General features: G+C 53.7%; 1 protein-coding gene across 1 annotated transcript in view; it reads left to right on the top strand.

Moving 5' to 3' along the window:
• The first annotated feature begins 1,582 nt into the window (after positions 1-1,582).
• The window catches only part of CNGB3 (cyclic nucleotide gated channel subunit beta 3), a 76,636-nt gene continuing 61,882 nt past the window's right edge, over positions 1,583-16,336 (top strand). Inside the window, 8 exon segments of the mRNA XM_036337544.1 lie at positions 1,583-1,630; positions 2,446-2,504; positions 3,732-3,826; positions 3,829-3,882; positions 5,036-5,128; positions 5,556-5,797; positions 10,034-10,084; positions 12,702-12,788. Coding sequence (XP_036193437.1) covers positions 1,583-1,630; positions 2,446-2,504; positions 3,732-3,826; positions 3,829-3,882; positions 5,036-5,128; positions 5,556-5,797; positions 10,034-10,084; positions 12,702-12,788 — 729 coding nt within the window.

Below are 16,336 nucleotides of genomic sequence, written 5' to 3'. Positions count from 1 at the left end.
CCCTGGCCACCGCTCCCCCCTCCACCCCATCAGAACCACCATCCCTCTGGGTGGTGCTAACGCACAGCCTGACACCAGTGGAGACGTGTGGCGGGCGACAGGACACTTTCCTGACAAACTCAGAGAGCGTCCAAAGAAGCACTTTCAAGACTCATGTCTCACGTGTGCACTTCTTAACAGGGGCATTCCGAGTCACACTCACAGACCACGACGTGTCCTCCACAGGGCGTTTCTCCCGGGACCGAGGAGCCACTGGCCACCCACGTGGCGACTCTGCCACAGCGCCCGCGTATACCGCTTCCCAGCCCTGCCTGACACTGGCCAAGTCCATGGCTTTCTTCCTGCCTGAAGCCCTGAATGGACGTTAAAAAATGAGGAACGCTGCTGTGATCCTATTCTTTACCACCAACTTTTTAAAAATGAGTTTTCTCTGGACCCTTATCAAAAAAGCAATTAAGTATTATTCTAACAATTGTTCTTTACTTTCCCATAGGTACATAAACAAACACTTTTTTTCTTTTTTGTATTAGAGGTGTTTACCTTTGCACTTTTGTTCTTAACACGGAGACTGTAAGTAAGGCTTAAACAGTTACATTTCGAGTCTCTTCTGTTGCCTTTTTACTGGATGTATTGAGGTGTCACTGGTTAACAAAATGGTGCAGCATTCGGGTACACAGTCCCACAGCACCCGGAGAAGCAAACTTCTACCCCCTCATCCATCTCAGGAAGAGAACTCAATAAGACTTTCCTTCTGTTTATCAAAATTGGTAAAATGTTTATCGTTTACTAAATCTTTCACCAGGAATTATGAGGAATAATTATTTTATAATAATGTGAATAGGAAATGCCAAATACAGCTCAAATGAAGCATAGTTATATGAGGCATATATACTCGTTGGTTTCCTCTTTTATCCTCATTTGATGTTTTATCTCATGGGATATATGTTTCTTCAACTCTATCTGTCTTTTTTTGTTCAACCACAAAATTACCTAAAGAAAACTACATCCCTAGCTTCTGTGTATGTGTAGAAGATGAGCAAAGTTTACTCTAGGAAAGAAACTGGAGGAAAGGAAAAGATAACGACTGACCCACCAATGCTCAGCTAACCCAAAAAGAATGAGTGCAGTAGTTGAAATTTAGCTGCATGGTTTCTTCCTCAATTTGCAGCATTTTGGCCTTGAGGCAGGTTTGCACAGTGCAAACTGGATGATGATTAAGGGCAATTACATGGTCAATGAGGGCTTTTAGATAAGACAGCGAAAGAAAAGCATTCCTGGGTCTTAGGCTTCAGTTAGACATTTTGACAGTTTGAATATCTGGCTTTATGGTTAATGATCCAACAACCCTCAACTTCACTCTTTATAGACTTTTTCAGTGCATTGAGGCACATCAACTAAGGTCAAACAAAAGTGTAGACGTAATGGTTTATTTAGTCAATAAGCATTTATTCAAAACCTCACTGCCTGAGGTATTGTGGAGGCTAAATAAGCTCTGAGCTTGACCTTGAGAACTTCAGTCTGTGATGCTGTCACCTACGTACAGGGCTGCAAACATCCCACAGTCACCGCTGACACCAGGCTCATGTCGCCAGAACTGTGTTTCGCAGCCCTCGTGGGTGTCACAGGCAAGGTACCACACACAGACACTCACCTTTTCCACCCACCTGTCATCACTGCAAACCAACAGCTCCTTTCTGAATCCCTGTGCAGAGAAATTTCATCTCAGGGAATGTGGTCTCTCACAATAGAAACCTGGGAGTCCTTCTCAATTCCTTCTTTGGGTTCATCCAAAAATCCGGAAAGTTCAGATCCTTTGATTTCTGCCTGTAAATAGCTCTTTATTCTCTTTTTCCCTCATCGGCTCTAATCTCACCTCCTGCATGCTCACTGCTCCTCTTCTCCAAAGCACCCACCTGCGCTGCACTCTGCGTGGCTGCCTTCAGCCTGCGGGCCGATGCAGGTGACAGCAGCCATCAGAACCTGGCCCCTCCCCGCCCCGCCACCCAGCCCCCAGTGCACAGTTCCCGTCACGTCGAATGTCCTGTCCACCTTGGAGAGCGTTGTCCTCACAGCCCAGAAAGCCTCCTTCCATTTCTCCGTGGACGCCCTGCTAAGCCTCTCAGACTGAGACGCTCTCTGTGCAGCCCTCCCGCACCCCAGGCCGAGTCCCATGTGTGCGTGTCTTTACGGTTGATTGTTAGTTACATACTTACTCACATCCCTGCCTCCCGTGAAGCTGTGAGCATCGACCGGGGACTCTGGCTAACTCATCTTTGTTTCCAATACAAAGAGACTCAACAATGTCTGATGGGGGAATCAACATGTAGGTATACTTAGGTTTTAAAAAGAAATCTGTGAAGCGGTATCTATAACACTTCTTAATCATAAGGAATGAGGGTTTTTCGGGTTTTGTGGACCTAATGCCCTATTTCCATCCCCTTTAAGGCGTATCGGGTCTCTTCCCACCACCTTCGTTTCCGTCGTTCTAGAGAAGAATCCAAAAGGTCTTAGTGGACACTGTTGAAGAATCTTGATGCTCACACAGGGCTTGTGACATTTGAAAGAGATACAAATTATACTGTGAAAAGCCGAAGGGAAGAGAGAAAGACCGCTGGCCTGGGAATCCGCAGCCGTTTTGGAGATGCTGTGTGTGTGGGCCTGGCCTGGAGAGGGCCTGGGGGGTCACACTAGGCTTCTCTTTAAATGGGATCCTCAGGTTCCCCGGTTTCACGTGAGCCCCAGGAGTTCCAGCTGGAAGTAGATGGAGAGGGCAGGAGTGGGTGTGAGGGAGTGAGAGTGATGGAGGCCGTGCGGGCCTGGGAGGCCCAGGTCAGACCTTGGGAGGAAGGTGGAGAGAGAGACGAAGCCTGTGTGGAAAGTCAGATCATTAGGCAATCACTCGCTTACACCTTGTAACCTGTACTGGCCTGTCTGTCTGCTTTTTTTAGAAGGACATCCATTAAAGCACAAGTTATCACAGACTTAGTGACTTAAAACAGCGCCCATTTAATAGCTCGCAGCTCCATAGGTCGGAAGGCTGGTGGGTTGGCCGGGTTCTTGCCGAAGGTCTCACAACTGAAACCAGGGTGTCAGCCAGGGCCAGCTGGCTCTTACCTGGAGGCATGAGAACAATCTACTTGCAGGCTCATCCAGTTATTGGCAGGAGGCGGTGCCTGTGGTTGTAGGACGGGTCCTCAGCGGAGTTTATGAGGCCCTTTCCTCCTCAGAGCCAGGAATGCAGCATCTCGCAAGGAAGATCCCCCTGGCGCCCAAACCCTGCCTGCCTGCTCCGTCGGCAGCTGGAGAAACTGCTGCTAGAGGAGGCTGCCTGGTTATAACCCTTTAGCTTCCAGTGGGCTGAGCCCTGAACACGGCTGGTTTCCCCTTGTGAGCCCCACCATATGCATCGGCCGGGGCTACGCAGGACCGTTCACCACGCAGCCCTAGAATCCTGCCCGCAGGGCAGCAGCCAAAGCTCCTCTTGCAGCCACAGGGTCCAGGCGGCCTTGCTGCCCGGAGGTGCAGTGTGGGCAGGAATGGCACCTGCTGTTTCTCCTTTCCTGCCGGGCATCTGTTTGCACCTGCCCTGCCTCCATTAACTTCATGCTTGGGTTTTCCAGTCCTTCTATTCAGTTACAGATTGGGCATACAGGAAGGGGAGGAGACACCACCCGTCCCCTGTACAGATCTTCTCATGAACCCTTCTCTGTCGCTGTTTTTCCCTCATTTAGTCCAAAAAGCAAACCACCTGGAGCCCCTCCTGTAAGTGAGTGCGCGACGGCCCAGCTGCGAGGCCTGGTGAGAAGGCTGCGGCTCAGGACTGCCCTCTGCGGGAGGCGCTGGCAGAGGGAGGCCTGTCCTCCCAGGCCAGCCCCGCAACTGGTAAGCCCTGGCCCTCAGGCGCTGGGAGGAGGTCACGGGGGATGCGCATGTTGCAAGCATCTTAGTCTGGGTCCCTCCGAAAGCAGACCCGCAATGACTTAGGTTCCAATAGTTGACCTGTAGGGTGACCCAGGGAGGTGAGAGCAGGCAGGAGACAGACCAGGAGCTGAGCCGATGAGGGTGCGCTAATGAGAGGGTTACCGGGGCCAGCTGTAACCTGTGGGTCACACAGAGGACTTACCTGAGGAGGATGGAGCTGGGGTCCTTCACCAACGGAGACTTGCGGCGGTCCCGCCGCCTCGCTCTGCAGGCCACCGGGAGGAAGCCTCCAGCCCAGACCAGTGTCCTCGCCCCGTAGACGCACAGGCCGGCAACAGCCTCGCTGTAGCAAGTGTTACTGTAAATGCTCAGAGAACACCATCATGTCAGAAACTGAGCACACACCCAGCAGGCCATCGACAAACTGATCCTGTGATCCCGGGAGGCGGGGGACCACGGTCAGCCTCCCTAATGATTCCAGAAATGTGCCTGCGGACACTCAGGCAAGCAATCAAGGAGAGCGCCACGCCCACCGCGCGCCACGCCCATACCTGCCAGGTCTGTGCACTTAAAGGACCGGGAGAGAGTGGTTGTGGGTGGCAGTTAAATCAGTCAGATTGTTAACTCCCAGGAGGAAGCCAGCTTCCCCGCGGTTCTGTGCTGGAAGGTTGCATCGTATCATAGTTTCTTAAAGGGAAGAGGCTAGCATACAGCGTCACTAGAATTTGGTAAACGTGCAGAAAGGGATATTTTGAACTTTATTTGTCCATCACTTGAAGGACACGTGCGGGACTGGGGAAGCCGGAACGAACACCTGAGGGATGGCGTGCATTCGTGATGTTCCTTTTCTGTTTAATCCAAGCTCTGCCTATTTACGCTCCAAAACATAAGAGAACCAATCCCGCCTGCGTTCTAAGCATCCCGCCTGGGACAGCTCCAGGGCAACCCATTCCTGAGCTTGAAACCTGCTGTTCATTCCTAAATTCCAGTGTTTTCAGTACCTGGATTCTTCATGAACGTCACCATTTTAAGTGTCACACACTGCCTCCTCGACCTGTATTGGGAGGGGAAGCTAAGGTAACCTCCTAACACTGCGCCTTTTTTCCCTACGAAGCCCAGCCCCCAGCGGTGCGGTGCGCGCAGGACCATCGCGGCCCCACGCCGCGGGAGCGAGCCCGGCTCCCCAGCAGCATCGACTCCTGCACAGGTGCGTCTCCTCCCGGGACTGTCCCAGCGGGAGCCCCGGGCCCGGCCCGGCCAGGTGGCTCTGCCCCTGCCCACCTGAAAGGCAGCGCGGCCCCGCCACTGGAGCGCTGACGGCCCTGCCCGCGTCCTGCGCAGGCGTCCTGGGCTCGTGGCTCCGCCTGGGGAGCTGGACGTGGAGCCAGTCCCTCCACAGGCCCTCTGGGCTGAGGGGACGGGTGAGGGCACATGGCGGCCCTGGGCGCCCCTTCCTGACTCAGGGCACCGTCCTGTGGGCACCGCCCGGGGGCCCCTACTCCACGCTCCGTCCCACGTGGGAAGAGCCGATAGGGTCCCGGCCCCCGGGAAAGCCGGAGGGGGGGGGGGCGCTGTGCGGCGGAGCACGTGCCCCCCCCACCCCCCCGGCCCCCGGCCCCCCAGCTCTGCGGGCTGAGCGGGCCTCAGTCACGCGGCAGCTCCTCCAGGCCCGCGCTCCCTGCTGTGGCTGCTGCTGGTGGCCGCCGCCTGCGGCTGGAACTGCGGGCTGCTCCCCGCGCGCCTGGCCTTCCCGTGGCAGAGCCCGCGCAGCGCGCGCTACTGGCTGGCGGCCGACGGCGTGTGCGACCTCATCTACCTGTGCGACACGCTGCTGGTGCAGCCCCGGCGGCACGTCCTCCGCGGGGGAGACGTCATAGTAAGTGGGCGGAGGCCACGGGGCGGGGGTCAGCTCCGGGCGGGGCCGTGAGGACCCGGAACCGCAGCCCTCCCCAGCAGCCCCCCCACCCCCAGCAACTCCCTCCCAGCACCTCCCCACCCCCGACCCCCGCAGCTCCTCTAGGGAACGGGAGGAGGCAGCGCCTGCGCAGAGTGGGTGGCTGCGCGGGGAAGTGCCACTCAGAGGAGGAGGCGTGGTCATCGGGCCTGCGGCCAAGGGGACACTGAGGCTGGGAGGGGGGGCGGGGGGACTTGCTCAGGCCTCAAACCCAGGAGGGATCCGGCAGGACCCACCCTGCGCGCAGCACTGGGCCCGGGGAGCTCCTCCGTGTGGAGTGGGACGCGAGGGTACAAAGGTGATGCTGGTCTGAAAGATCAAAACCGTCCGCGCGGCTTTACCCAAATGATGCAAAACACCCAGGCCCGTGCAAAGGGGGTAACACTCGGGTGCTGGAGCCTCAAGTGGTGCGAGGCAGGCAGCTGTCTTCTGGCCCGTTACAGCCTGCCACTCCCCTCAGCACTGTAAAATCAGGCAGGAAAAATAAAATAAAATCAGGCAGGTACTTCATCCAGTGCTGCTCGACCCGGGAGCCCGCAGCTGTGAGCTTTGCAGAGACACGCGGCTGCGCATCACTGGCGCACCCAGCACTCGGCCTGCAGCTGCACGCCAGGTCCAGGTGCCAGTGGCCTGGCCGCTGCGGACAACCTGACTGGAAAAGGAAGGAGGGACCCTGGCCCTCCAGTCAGAGAGGACTCCCACACTGTCCAGTGCACTGGCCACGAGCCATGTGTCCATTCAAATGTAAATTCTACTTAAGATGAAATGACATTGAAAATCCTGGTTTCTCAGCCACACCACCATCCTTCCAGTGCCCAAAACCCTTGATGGAGGGGGCTGCCTGACCGATAGCACAGAGCGAGGCCTCTGATGTGAGATGCGCCATTGCTGGTGCTGTCGGGAGAGAACCACAGCATCAAGGTCTGCGCGAGAGCCAGACCCCAAGGAGGAAGCCACCCTGCGGGCCATGCAAAGCACCAGCAGGAACGCACGCCTGGGTGGTGCTGCTTTTAATTAATACGACATCTCCGGGCCTGTCTTCTGTTCACGCTCCACTTTGCAGATTTCTCACCAGAACTGCGGAGCCTACTCAGCAACCAGCTGCCTGCTCTTAGGGCAATGGTCTCCGGGACTCGTTCCGCTGAGGGACTGCACGCCCAGGCAGCTAAGGCAGATAGAAGACATTCCCATGAGCACAGACCCAATCCACAGCCTCTGCCCCTCGCCCTCTCCAGCTTCCTTTCCAATCAATGCCACTGCGCCGTCCTTGCCTCCGGCCCCGCCCCCACCCACCCCGCCCTGAACAGACTCCCACCCTCACAGTAGGGAGAGCAGAAGGACCAGGGAGTGGCACTGAGCTCTTATGTATTTTGGGGAGAAGAGTAGGTTTCTTAGTCTCCTCAATATTCTCTTTTGAATCTCCAGGCGATCTTAAATTACCAGAAAGCTGGAAGGACTGATTTTGGTGATTTTTAAAATGTTATTTGCTGTAGAGTGCCTCCTATACTTGAAATCTCTCCTAGAAAGGAATTCTAAAGGCCAGAGCTGACGCTGTAGCAAAAATGTATTCACAGCACCACTCCTGCGGAAGTCAGGCCTCAGCGCTCGCGCCTGCCCAGGCTCGAGCCGCGTGATGAACGATGATGCTGGTGGACAAATGGGAAGTAAACAGCACACACGAGCTCATTTCAACCTCCATTAGATGCACAAGGGGGAGAAAATCAATGTTTGACAAATGAAAATGACAGAATCAGTAAGGAGAGACATTTATTTTCCATTTTCTAGGAGGCCTTTGCACACAATGGACTGTTAAAACCAGGAAAAATAACCAATGAAAACACACTCAATAGGCTCTATGTAAAATACATTATCACCAACTACAAATGTAGAACAGAGATGAATTGCCTTGTTTGTTCGAAAGACATGTAATGGTTTCTTTAATTTAGGGCAGGTCGTTTTCGCCTTTGAGACTTGATTACACTCTGGAAAGAAAGATGCGTGTGAGTTGAGCACCCGACCTGAGGGTCTTACTACCTTTGGTGGACAGGCAGATCATTCTCTCATCCACTCATTCATTCCTTCCTTCACTCACTCATTCATGCATGCAGCAAACGTTTATCAAACACCCACAATTGCCAGGCATTCCAGGGCTGGAGGATGGAAATATGAATTCCCTGGGGCCTTGAGAGGAAACAGAAAAATAGCAAAAAAACAGCTTGAGGTGCTGAAGGTCCCAGTAGAGGGAGCTGGGGGGGGTTGGGGGGAGCGCACAGGCTTTCCATCCTGTAGAGTATCTTCAACAGTGGTGCTGCCTAATAGACAGCAGCATGCTAATGAGAGAGCAGCATGGTAATGAGGGACCAGCAAACGCTCCTCCCTCCTTTCCATTATGGACAGCAGTGGTGGGGCGGAAGTCACAGTGGGATGGTGGCTAGGAACTCTCATGCCTGCAGTACTTTGCATAGACCAGGGACACACTCAGTGCCTCCGGTGACAGCGTCCGGCAGGCCTGCGGGAGATACCGCCTCTGAGCCACTGCTTATAAACTGACCCACCAGGGAGCAAAGCAACCACTCCCTGCTCAGTGCACTAAGGACGTTACTCAGACTTCCCTTACTTCTTTGTTAAATAACAACTAGGCTAACTGTGATGAAGTAGAAGCAAACAAGTGAAGCTGCATCTCTGAAACTTACTGTGTTACTTGAAGAAAATAAATGTACCCTTTCATTGAACACCATCCTTTTCATCCATAAAATGGGAATAATAGGACTCCACTCACAAATCCCTGTGAAGGTCAGAGAAGACGGCGTGTGCACCTGTGCCGGGGCCTGGCGTCTAGAAGATGCACATTAAGTTGCTGACAGATCAGATGGAGGACATCCGCACACTTGCTGCTCCCTCTTGTCTCCTGGCTGTGCATCTCGCTCTCGCTCTTTCCTGATGAGAGGTCTTTGAGAGCAGGCAGTGTCCAGCCCCTCTCTTGGGATCGCAGAGTCTGCGGGAAAGATGGTGGAGAGGTCAATGGATGGCAACCTTGGTTCCAGGACTTTCTTTCCTTGAATCATCATTCCATCTGCACTGAAGTTGTTGCAGATGGCATTCTTATTTTTGAAACACATCTATCTGTTCAATGTGAAACTATTGCATTTTTACGGATTGTTTGTGAGAAGAGGTAAATAATAAGTAGCTATAATAATACCTGGGCACATTCAAAAAGAGTTTAGATGCAGTAGCATACCCTTCCCAAAGTAAGCCTCCCTGGGGAAATGTGCTGCAGACTGCTGAGGCTGGGAAGAGAGAGAATTAAACGGCAACATTTTAAAAACAAGTGCCTGTTGTAACCGGTAAGCTGATCCTCATAAAACTAACGAAGCCACACTTAGGGCTCCAGAGGAGAGCGACTTAGAATCACTAGATGGCATTTCCATTCAATGTACCAAGTTGCAGTCTCATTTACACTTTTCTATGACAGGAGCATAGACAACCCTGAGAGGAAAGGCATGAATGGGCTAAACCCATTCTCCCGGGGGTAGGAGGGTAATGTACCTCAGTTCCTTAGCACTGGCAGTGAATCTGTCTGCCCCCGCTTAAGCTTCGAAGGTGCTGACGGGTTGGTCCTAAGCTTGGCCCAGGGTTCAGCGTAGCCTCTGTGGATGCCGACCTGTGGCTCAGTGAGCCGTTTTACACAGTAAAAATCATTAAACAAGCATGTCTTATATATTTTCGGATGTATGTCTGTAACATTAGGATGTGTACATGGGTAATTCTAGCCAAAGAGGGAGGGCAGGGGATGGGAGTGACTTGGACGTCCTCAGCAGCAGTGCAGGCCCTGAGCAGGGCCAGCCCGGCGGTCCATGGTAGAAGAGGCCGCTTCCGTGTGTCCCAGTCATCATGCTTTGCCCGATAATTACTAGCACATAGACAAGTCCTTCCTGCCTTAACTAAATGTGAGGATCCAAGTTCAATGTTAGCCTTAGTTCCTTTAGGTCTGAATGTTAACAAACGCTATCCTACTCCTTTATCACTTGCCACACATTTACTGAGAGCATCCACTATGTGTTAGACATTGCATTAGAAACTGAAGAAACAGCATTTTTAAAGTGAGAAAATCGTTTATTAAAACAGGTAAAATTAATGTGAAATATAAATATATTTCAGATGGATCCCCATGAGCTAGCAAAGCACTACAGGAGTTCTACAAAATTTCAGGTAGGTGACTTACAACCTCAAAATTATTCAAGCAACCCACTGCCATTTTACTTTTAAGTCCCACCATACATTTCTACCCGAAAACCTGCTTCTTTCACAACTGTAGCCTTGGGAACAGTTTGCACAGGTGAGGTTTATCCGACAGGGGCGGCCGCGGTGGCTCCCCAGGGTGCAGATGTGTCGCTCCACATGTGCGTCTTTATCCACAGAACAGAAGGTTAGGGCCACACTGACTCTCTGAGTTCGACGACAGCAAGGGAGTGTGGCTGAGCTCTGTTCTGCCGGCACTGAGTGCTGGCCTCATTCATGTGCCATGATGACGTAAGAGCCTACACAGCTGCTTCTGCTCCTCTTTCGTTCTTGTTCTGTATGAAAATAAGAAATAGAAGAGAGGCGAGTAGCTAAGTGACACGGCATGGCCTCTGCCTTTCCTCCAATGGCGGCATAATCTTGTTTTTCACCCGCAATCATGTACAGCCAAGCGCTGGTTACCTCCCATCAGTTCCCCCTCACTGTGACACACAGGCAGGGATTTGGGGGTCACCCAATGTCACCCAATCTGGAGGAGTGAACTCCAACCTCCCATTTCAAGGACAGCACTTTAGTGGCCTCAAATTTTGTTTGAAAAGGAGTACAAATCTGGGTTTGGGTGCCAAATCGTCCCACCTGGTGATGTATGGTGATAAAAACACCTTTCCATGTGTTTTTATCTCCAGCTCATTTTCTTTGTAAACAAGGCCGCCCGCTCAGACACACTCGTTAAAAAGCTGCTCCACGTGGCTGCACTCTACCAAGAGGACCGTCCCCTCTCTAAGTGCCCCAAGCTCACTCCACACTCATCACTGTCGTGACTGTGATGAGGGGAAATTGACTCGTATTTAATTGGGTTGATAACGATAAATTGTTGCGTTTCTTTAGTTGTGGTTGCTCCTGCTTTCGCCTGCCCTGAGCCCTCCCTGCTCACTGGGCACGGAGTAGAGGCACCTGTGTGCTTGGTGGCTGCACTCGCGGCCTGGTAGCTTCTGAGGACAGACAAGCATCTCAGCCTGGTCACCCGGGCTTTGCAGGTGCTGTGCACAGCGCACAGTGCTGGTCAATACCACTCAGTTCACATCATCGAGAAGTGAGTCATCACACGACTCCCCACACATGTCAACATCGACCAGGACTAGGGCCTGGCTGCTGAGAGAAGTCAGGTGGGCAGGTGGATAGTGAGTAAAAGAGCTTCATGCAGACAGATCGGATTTTTACAGGTTAAAAAACAAAAAAAAAGATGATTATGGCCCGGCTAGTGTGGTTCAGTGGTGAGCATTGACCTATGGACCAGGAGGTCAGGGTTTGATTCCTGGTCAGGGCACATGGCTGGGTTGTGGGCTCCATCCACAGTGTGGGGCATACAGGGGGCAAGTGATAAATGATTCTCTCTCATCATTGATGTTTCTCTCTCCCCCTTTCCCTTCCTCTCTGAAATCAGTAAAAGCATATTTTTTAAAAAAGATTCATATGATCTGAACCAGAAGGCACAGCAGCTGGGGCAGGGCCGCCTTTCTCACTGGGGAGATGTTAGCAGCTGCTCCTTCACCCGCAGCTGGTCCTGAGGCTCAGCCTCTGCGGGTAAAGCCCAGGGTTTGATGATACGATGCCTTTGCAAACCAGAACTGTCAGTAACTGGTTTCTAATAGCCCGTCGGGTCCACGCGAACCGGAAGTGCCTCTGCTCTTGGGGAGCACAGCCGCCCTGAAATGCTGGCCCAGCTCAGCGCCTCCCCTTCCATACGGTGGCCCCACAGGACGCTTTTCCCTGCCCTTAATTGTCTTAAATAAATAACTGTTTTAATGTACCCACTTTTCAGTGTCACGTAAAAACTAATGAAAGCGAATGATTCTCTTACGTAGAGAAGTGTGTCATTGTGCGATCAGGCAGGCCCTCAGGAATGATGCTGTCATTCAGCATTGCCAGGGTGGGAGGCCAGGGCATACAAACACAGGACAGACCCAAGCTGCACGTGTCCGGTGACCCGCACTGCAACGCCCTCTCCCGCCGCCACGCCGGTGGCTGGAAACCGCCCCATTCCTCCTCCTGCTCCGCACAGCCCGGCGCTCAGCTCCCGGGCCCCGTGTGATCCCAGGTAGACAGGCAGGACGCACGGAGGCGGCCGCCTGGGCCCGCACCGTCATCAGCGTGAGCACCGCACAACTGGCTGGAACAGAAAGATGTCAGTGCAGGGAGTGTGCACGGCTTTCAAGTAAAATCAGGAACAGACTTGCTTTTCAGTCCCGGAGCCCCGTGTTTGAAACTGGTAAAGTGTAGTCCCGCATCAGTAACCACGCCACCTCCGCAAGACCTGCGCGGGTGCAGGCTTCCTGCGAGCTCAGAGGGTGCGGCCCCCAGGGAGGGCTCAGAGGGCGAGGGGAATGGAGCACCTGCGTGGGCTGCAGCATAGCCACCTTGTCTCCATGGGCTGTTGCTTCCAGCGGCACCACGTGTTTAACTGCAGGCAGTTTTGTGTTAAGCACACAGAACGGTGATGGTGGCTGTCAGCTTCTACACACGTGGACATAATCCACGTCCAAAAAGCACGTGGACACGACATAACCGACCCGTGTTCTCCCAACAGCTGGATGTGGCGTCAGTGATCCCATTGGATGTGTTCGGCCTCTTCTTTGGCTTTAATCCAATATTCAGGATAAACAGGATATTGAAGGTGAGCTATCTCTATTGATGTTCTTACTTGTAATTGTCTGGTGTTAATTATGGGAATCTTGAAGTGATTTAAAGATCCTAAAAGTACAATGTTCTTCCTTTACCCAAACTGTCCTCCGTTTTTCTGTCCTCATCACTGCTATGAATTTTAAAAACTCAGTGAAGGGAAAACATCATTGCATCCACTGCTGGGAGCTGCTCTTGCTGTTTTCATTCTGTATCTCATAGCAGGTGTTTTATAACCGGAACAGGAATGCTTTGGTCTTCTACACACAACTATAGTTACAAATGAGTCTCATAATTTTATTCTTTTCCATTCGTCCTTTTTGCTTAGACAGTCACTGAATGCCTGGAGTACTTGCTGTGAAAGGAGAGAGTCCAATCAGACAAACCTCCCAGCTCTTGTACTCACCCAAAATTCTGTAATCCCAGAAAAATGCAGACATACTTTCCCATACAAAATTATTTACATAACACTGGGACAGCTCAAATGTCCTTTAACGGGGAACTAGTTAAATAAATTGTGGTATATCTATATAATAGAACACACATTGTAATGCAAAAATCCAAAGAGAAACATGGTAATTAGCTTACGACCGCTACCCTTCCCATTGGCTAATCAAGGAGATATGCAAATTAACTGCCAGCCAAGATGGCAGCCGGCAGCCAGGCAGCTTGAAGCTAAAATGAGGCTTGCTTGCTTCAGTAAAGGAGGAATCCAACGTTCCCCGCCTGCCTTGCCAGCCTCTGAGCTTGCAGTTTGAAACATTGTTACAAATATAGAAGCTAAACAAAACCCCAGAAACCTGCTTTCAGCCCACCAGGATCTCAGAGCTGGAGTTGTTACAGTGTTTCGATTATAGAACCCAAACAAACCAGATACCTGCTTTCAGCAGCAGAGGCCTCAGAGCTGGAGCCAGAGCTAAAGCTGGCCCAGAATAAAAAAAAAAAAGAAAGAAAAAAAAAAAGGAGCAGTTGGGAGCTTCAGTCACCCGCCAGCCTGAAAACAGCCCTCAGCCCCTCACCCAGAATGGCCAGGCACCCCAGTGGGGACCCCCACCCTGAAGGGTGTGTGGCCAGCTGCAAACAGCCATCATCCCCTCACCCAGGCTGGCCAGGCACCCCAGTGGGGACCCCCACCCTGATCCAGGACACCCTTCAGGGCAAACCGCCGGCCCCCACCCATGCACCAGGCCTCTATCCTATATAGTAAAAGGATAATATGCTTCCCAGCACCGGGATCAGCGGAGCTGAGAGGCCTCCCAGCACTGGGATCAGTGTGACAGGGGGCAGCGCTCAAACCCCCTGATCGCCCTGTGGCTCTGTGTGTTACTGGGGGCAGGGCCACAACCTCCCTATCTGCCCTGCTCTGTTCGTGACAGGGGAAGGCGCCCCAACCCCCTGATCCGCCCTGCTCTGTGTGTGACAGGGGGCAGTGCCCCAACTCCCCTATCGGCCCTACTCTGTGAGTGACAGGGGGGAGCTCCTCAACCCCCTGATCATCCCTGCTCTGTGCGTGAAAGGGGGGAGCTCCCCAACCCCCTGATGGGCCCTGCTCTGTGCGTGACAGGGTACGGAGCCCCAAACCCCCTGATGGGCCCTGCTCTGTGCTTGACAGGGGGCAGCACCCCAACCTCCCAATCCACCCTGCTCTGTGCATGACAGGGGGCGGTGCCCCAACTCCCCAATCGGCCCTGCTCTGAGCCCGACCAGGGGCTGCACCTAGGGATTGGGCCTGCCCTCTGCCACCCGGGAGCAGGCCTAAGCCAGCAGGTCATTATCTCCTGAGGGGTCCCAGACTGAGAGAGGGCACAGGCTGGACTGAGGGAATCCCCTCCCCCCTGAGTGCACTAATTTTTGTGCTCCGGGCCTCTAGTCCTATCTAATAAAAGAGAAACATGGTAATTAGCGTACGACCGCTACCCTTCCCATTGGCTAATCAAGGAGATATGCAAATTAACTGCCAGCCAAGATGGCGGCTGGCAGCTAGGCAGCTTGAAACTAACATGAGGCTTGCTTGCTTCAGTGACGGAGGAAACCAACGTTCCCCGCCTGCCTTGCCAGCCTCTGAGCTTGCAGTTTGAAACATAGTTACTAATATAGAAGCTAAACAAAACCCCAGAAACCTGCTTTCAGCCAGCTGGGATCTCAGAGCTGGAGTTGTTACAGTGTTTTGATTATAGAACCCAAACAAACCAGATACCTGCTTTCAGCAGCAGAGGCCTCAGAGCTGGAGCCAGAGCTAAAGCTGACCCAGAATAAAAAAAGAAAAAGAAAAAAAGGAGCAGTTGGGAGCTTCAGTCACCCGCCAGCCTGTAAACAGCCCTCAGCCCCTCACCCAGGCTGGCCAGGCACCCCAGTGGGGACCCCCACCCTGAAGGGTGTGTGACCAGCTGCAAACAGCCATAATCCCCTCATCCAAGCTGGCCAGGCACCCCACCCTGATCCAGGACACCCTTCAGGGAAAACCAGCCAGCCCCAACCCATGTACCAGGCCTCTATCCTATATAGTAAAAGGGTAATATGCCTCCCTGCACCGGGATCAGTGGAGCCGCGAGGCCTCCTGGCACTGGGATCAGCGTGACAGGGGGCAGAGCCCAAACCCGCTGATCACCCTGCGGCTCTGTGTGTGACAGGGGGCGGGGCCACAACCTCCCTATCCGCCCTGCTCTGTGCCTGATAGGGGGGAGCTCCCCAACTCCCTGATCGCCCTGCAGCTCTGTGTGTGACAGGGGGCAGCGCCCCAACCCCTCCCCCCACGGGCCCTGCTCTGTGTGTGACAGGGGGTGGCGCCCCAACCCCCTGATCGGCCCTGCTCTGTGCCTTATAGGGGGGAGCTCCCCAACCCCCTGATCGCCCTGTGGCTCTGTGTGTTACTGGGGGCGGGGCCACAACCTCCCTATCCGCCCTGCTCTGTTCGTGACAGGGGAAGGCGCCCCAACCCCCTGATCAGCCCTGCTCTGTGTGTGACAGGGTACCGCGCCCCAAACCCGCCCCCCCCCACTGGCCCTGTTCTGTGTGTGATGGGGTAGAGCCATAACCTCCCCATCAGCCCTGCCCTGAGTGTGACAGTGGCGGCGCCCAACCCCCTGTTCTGTGGGTGATAGGGGGCGGTGCTCCAACCCCTGATCTGCCCTGCTCTGTGTGTGACAGGGGGCGGTGCCCCAACTCCCCTATCGGCCCTACTCTGTGAGTGACAGGAGGGAGCTCCCCAACCCCCTGATGGGCCCTGCTCTGTGCGTGACAGGGTACGGAGCCCCAAACCCCTGATGGGCCCTGCTCTGTGCGTGACAGGGGGCAGCGCCCCAACCCCCTGATTGGCCCTGCTCTGTGGGTGACAGGGGGTGGCGCCACAACCTCCCCATCAACCCTGCCTTGAGTGTGACAGGGGGCAGTGCCCCAACCCCCTAATCGGCCCTACCCTGAGCATGACTGAGGGTGGCATCACAACCTCCCAATCCGCCCTGCTCTGTGCATGACAGGGGGCGGTGCCCCAACTCCCCAATCGGCCCTGCTCTGAGCCTGACCAGTGGCTGCACCTAGGGATTG

Source organism: Myotis myotis, unplaced genomic scaffold (assembly GCF_014108235.1).
Source record: "Myotis myotis isolate mMyoMyo1 unplaced genomic scaffold, mMyoMyo1.p scaffold_m19_p_16, whole genome shotgun sequence".
Taxonomy (NCBI): domain Eukaryota; kingdom Metazoa; phylum Chordata; class Mammalia; order Chiroptera; family Vespertilionidae; genus Myotis; species Myotis myotis.
This window is presented reverse-complemented; position numbering and strand designations above follow the sequence as displayed.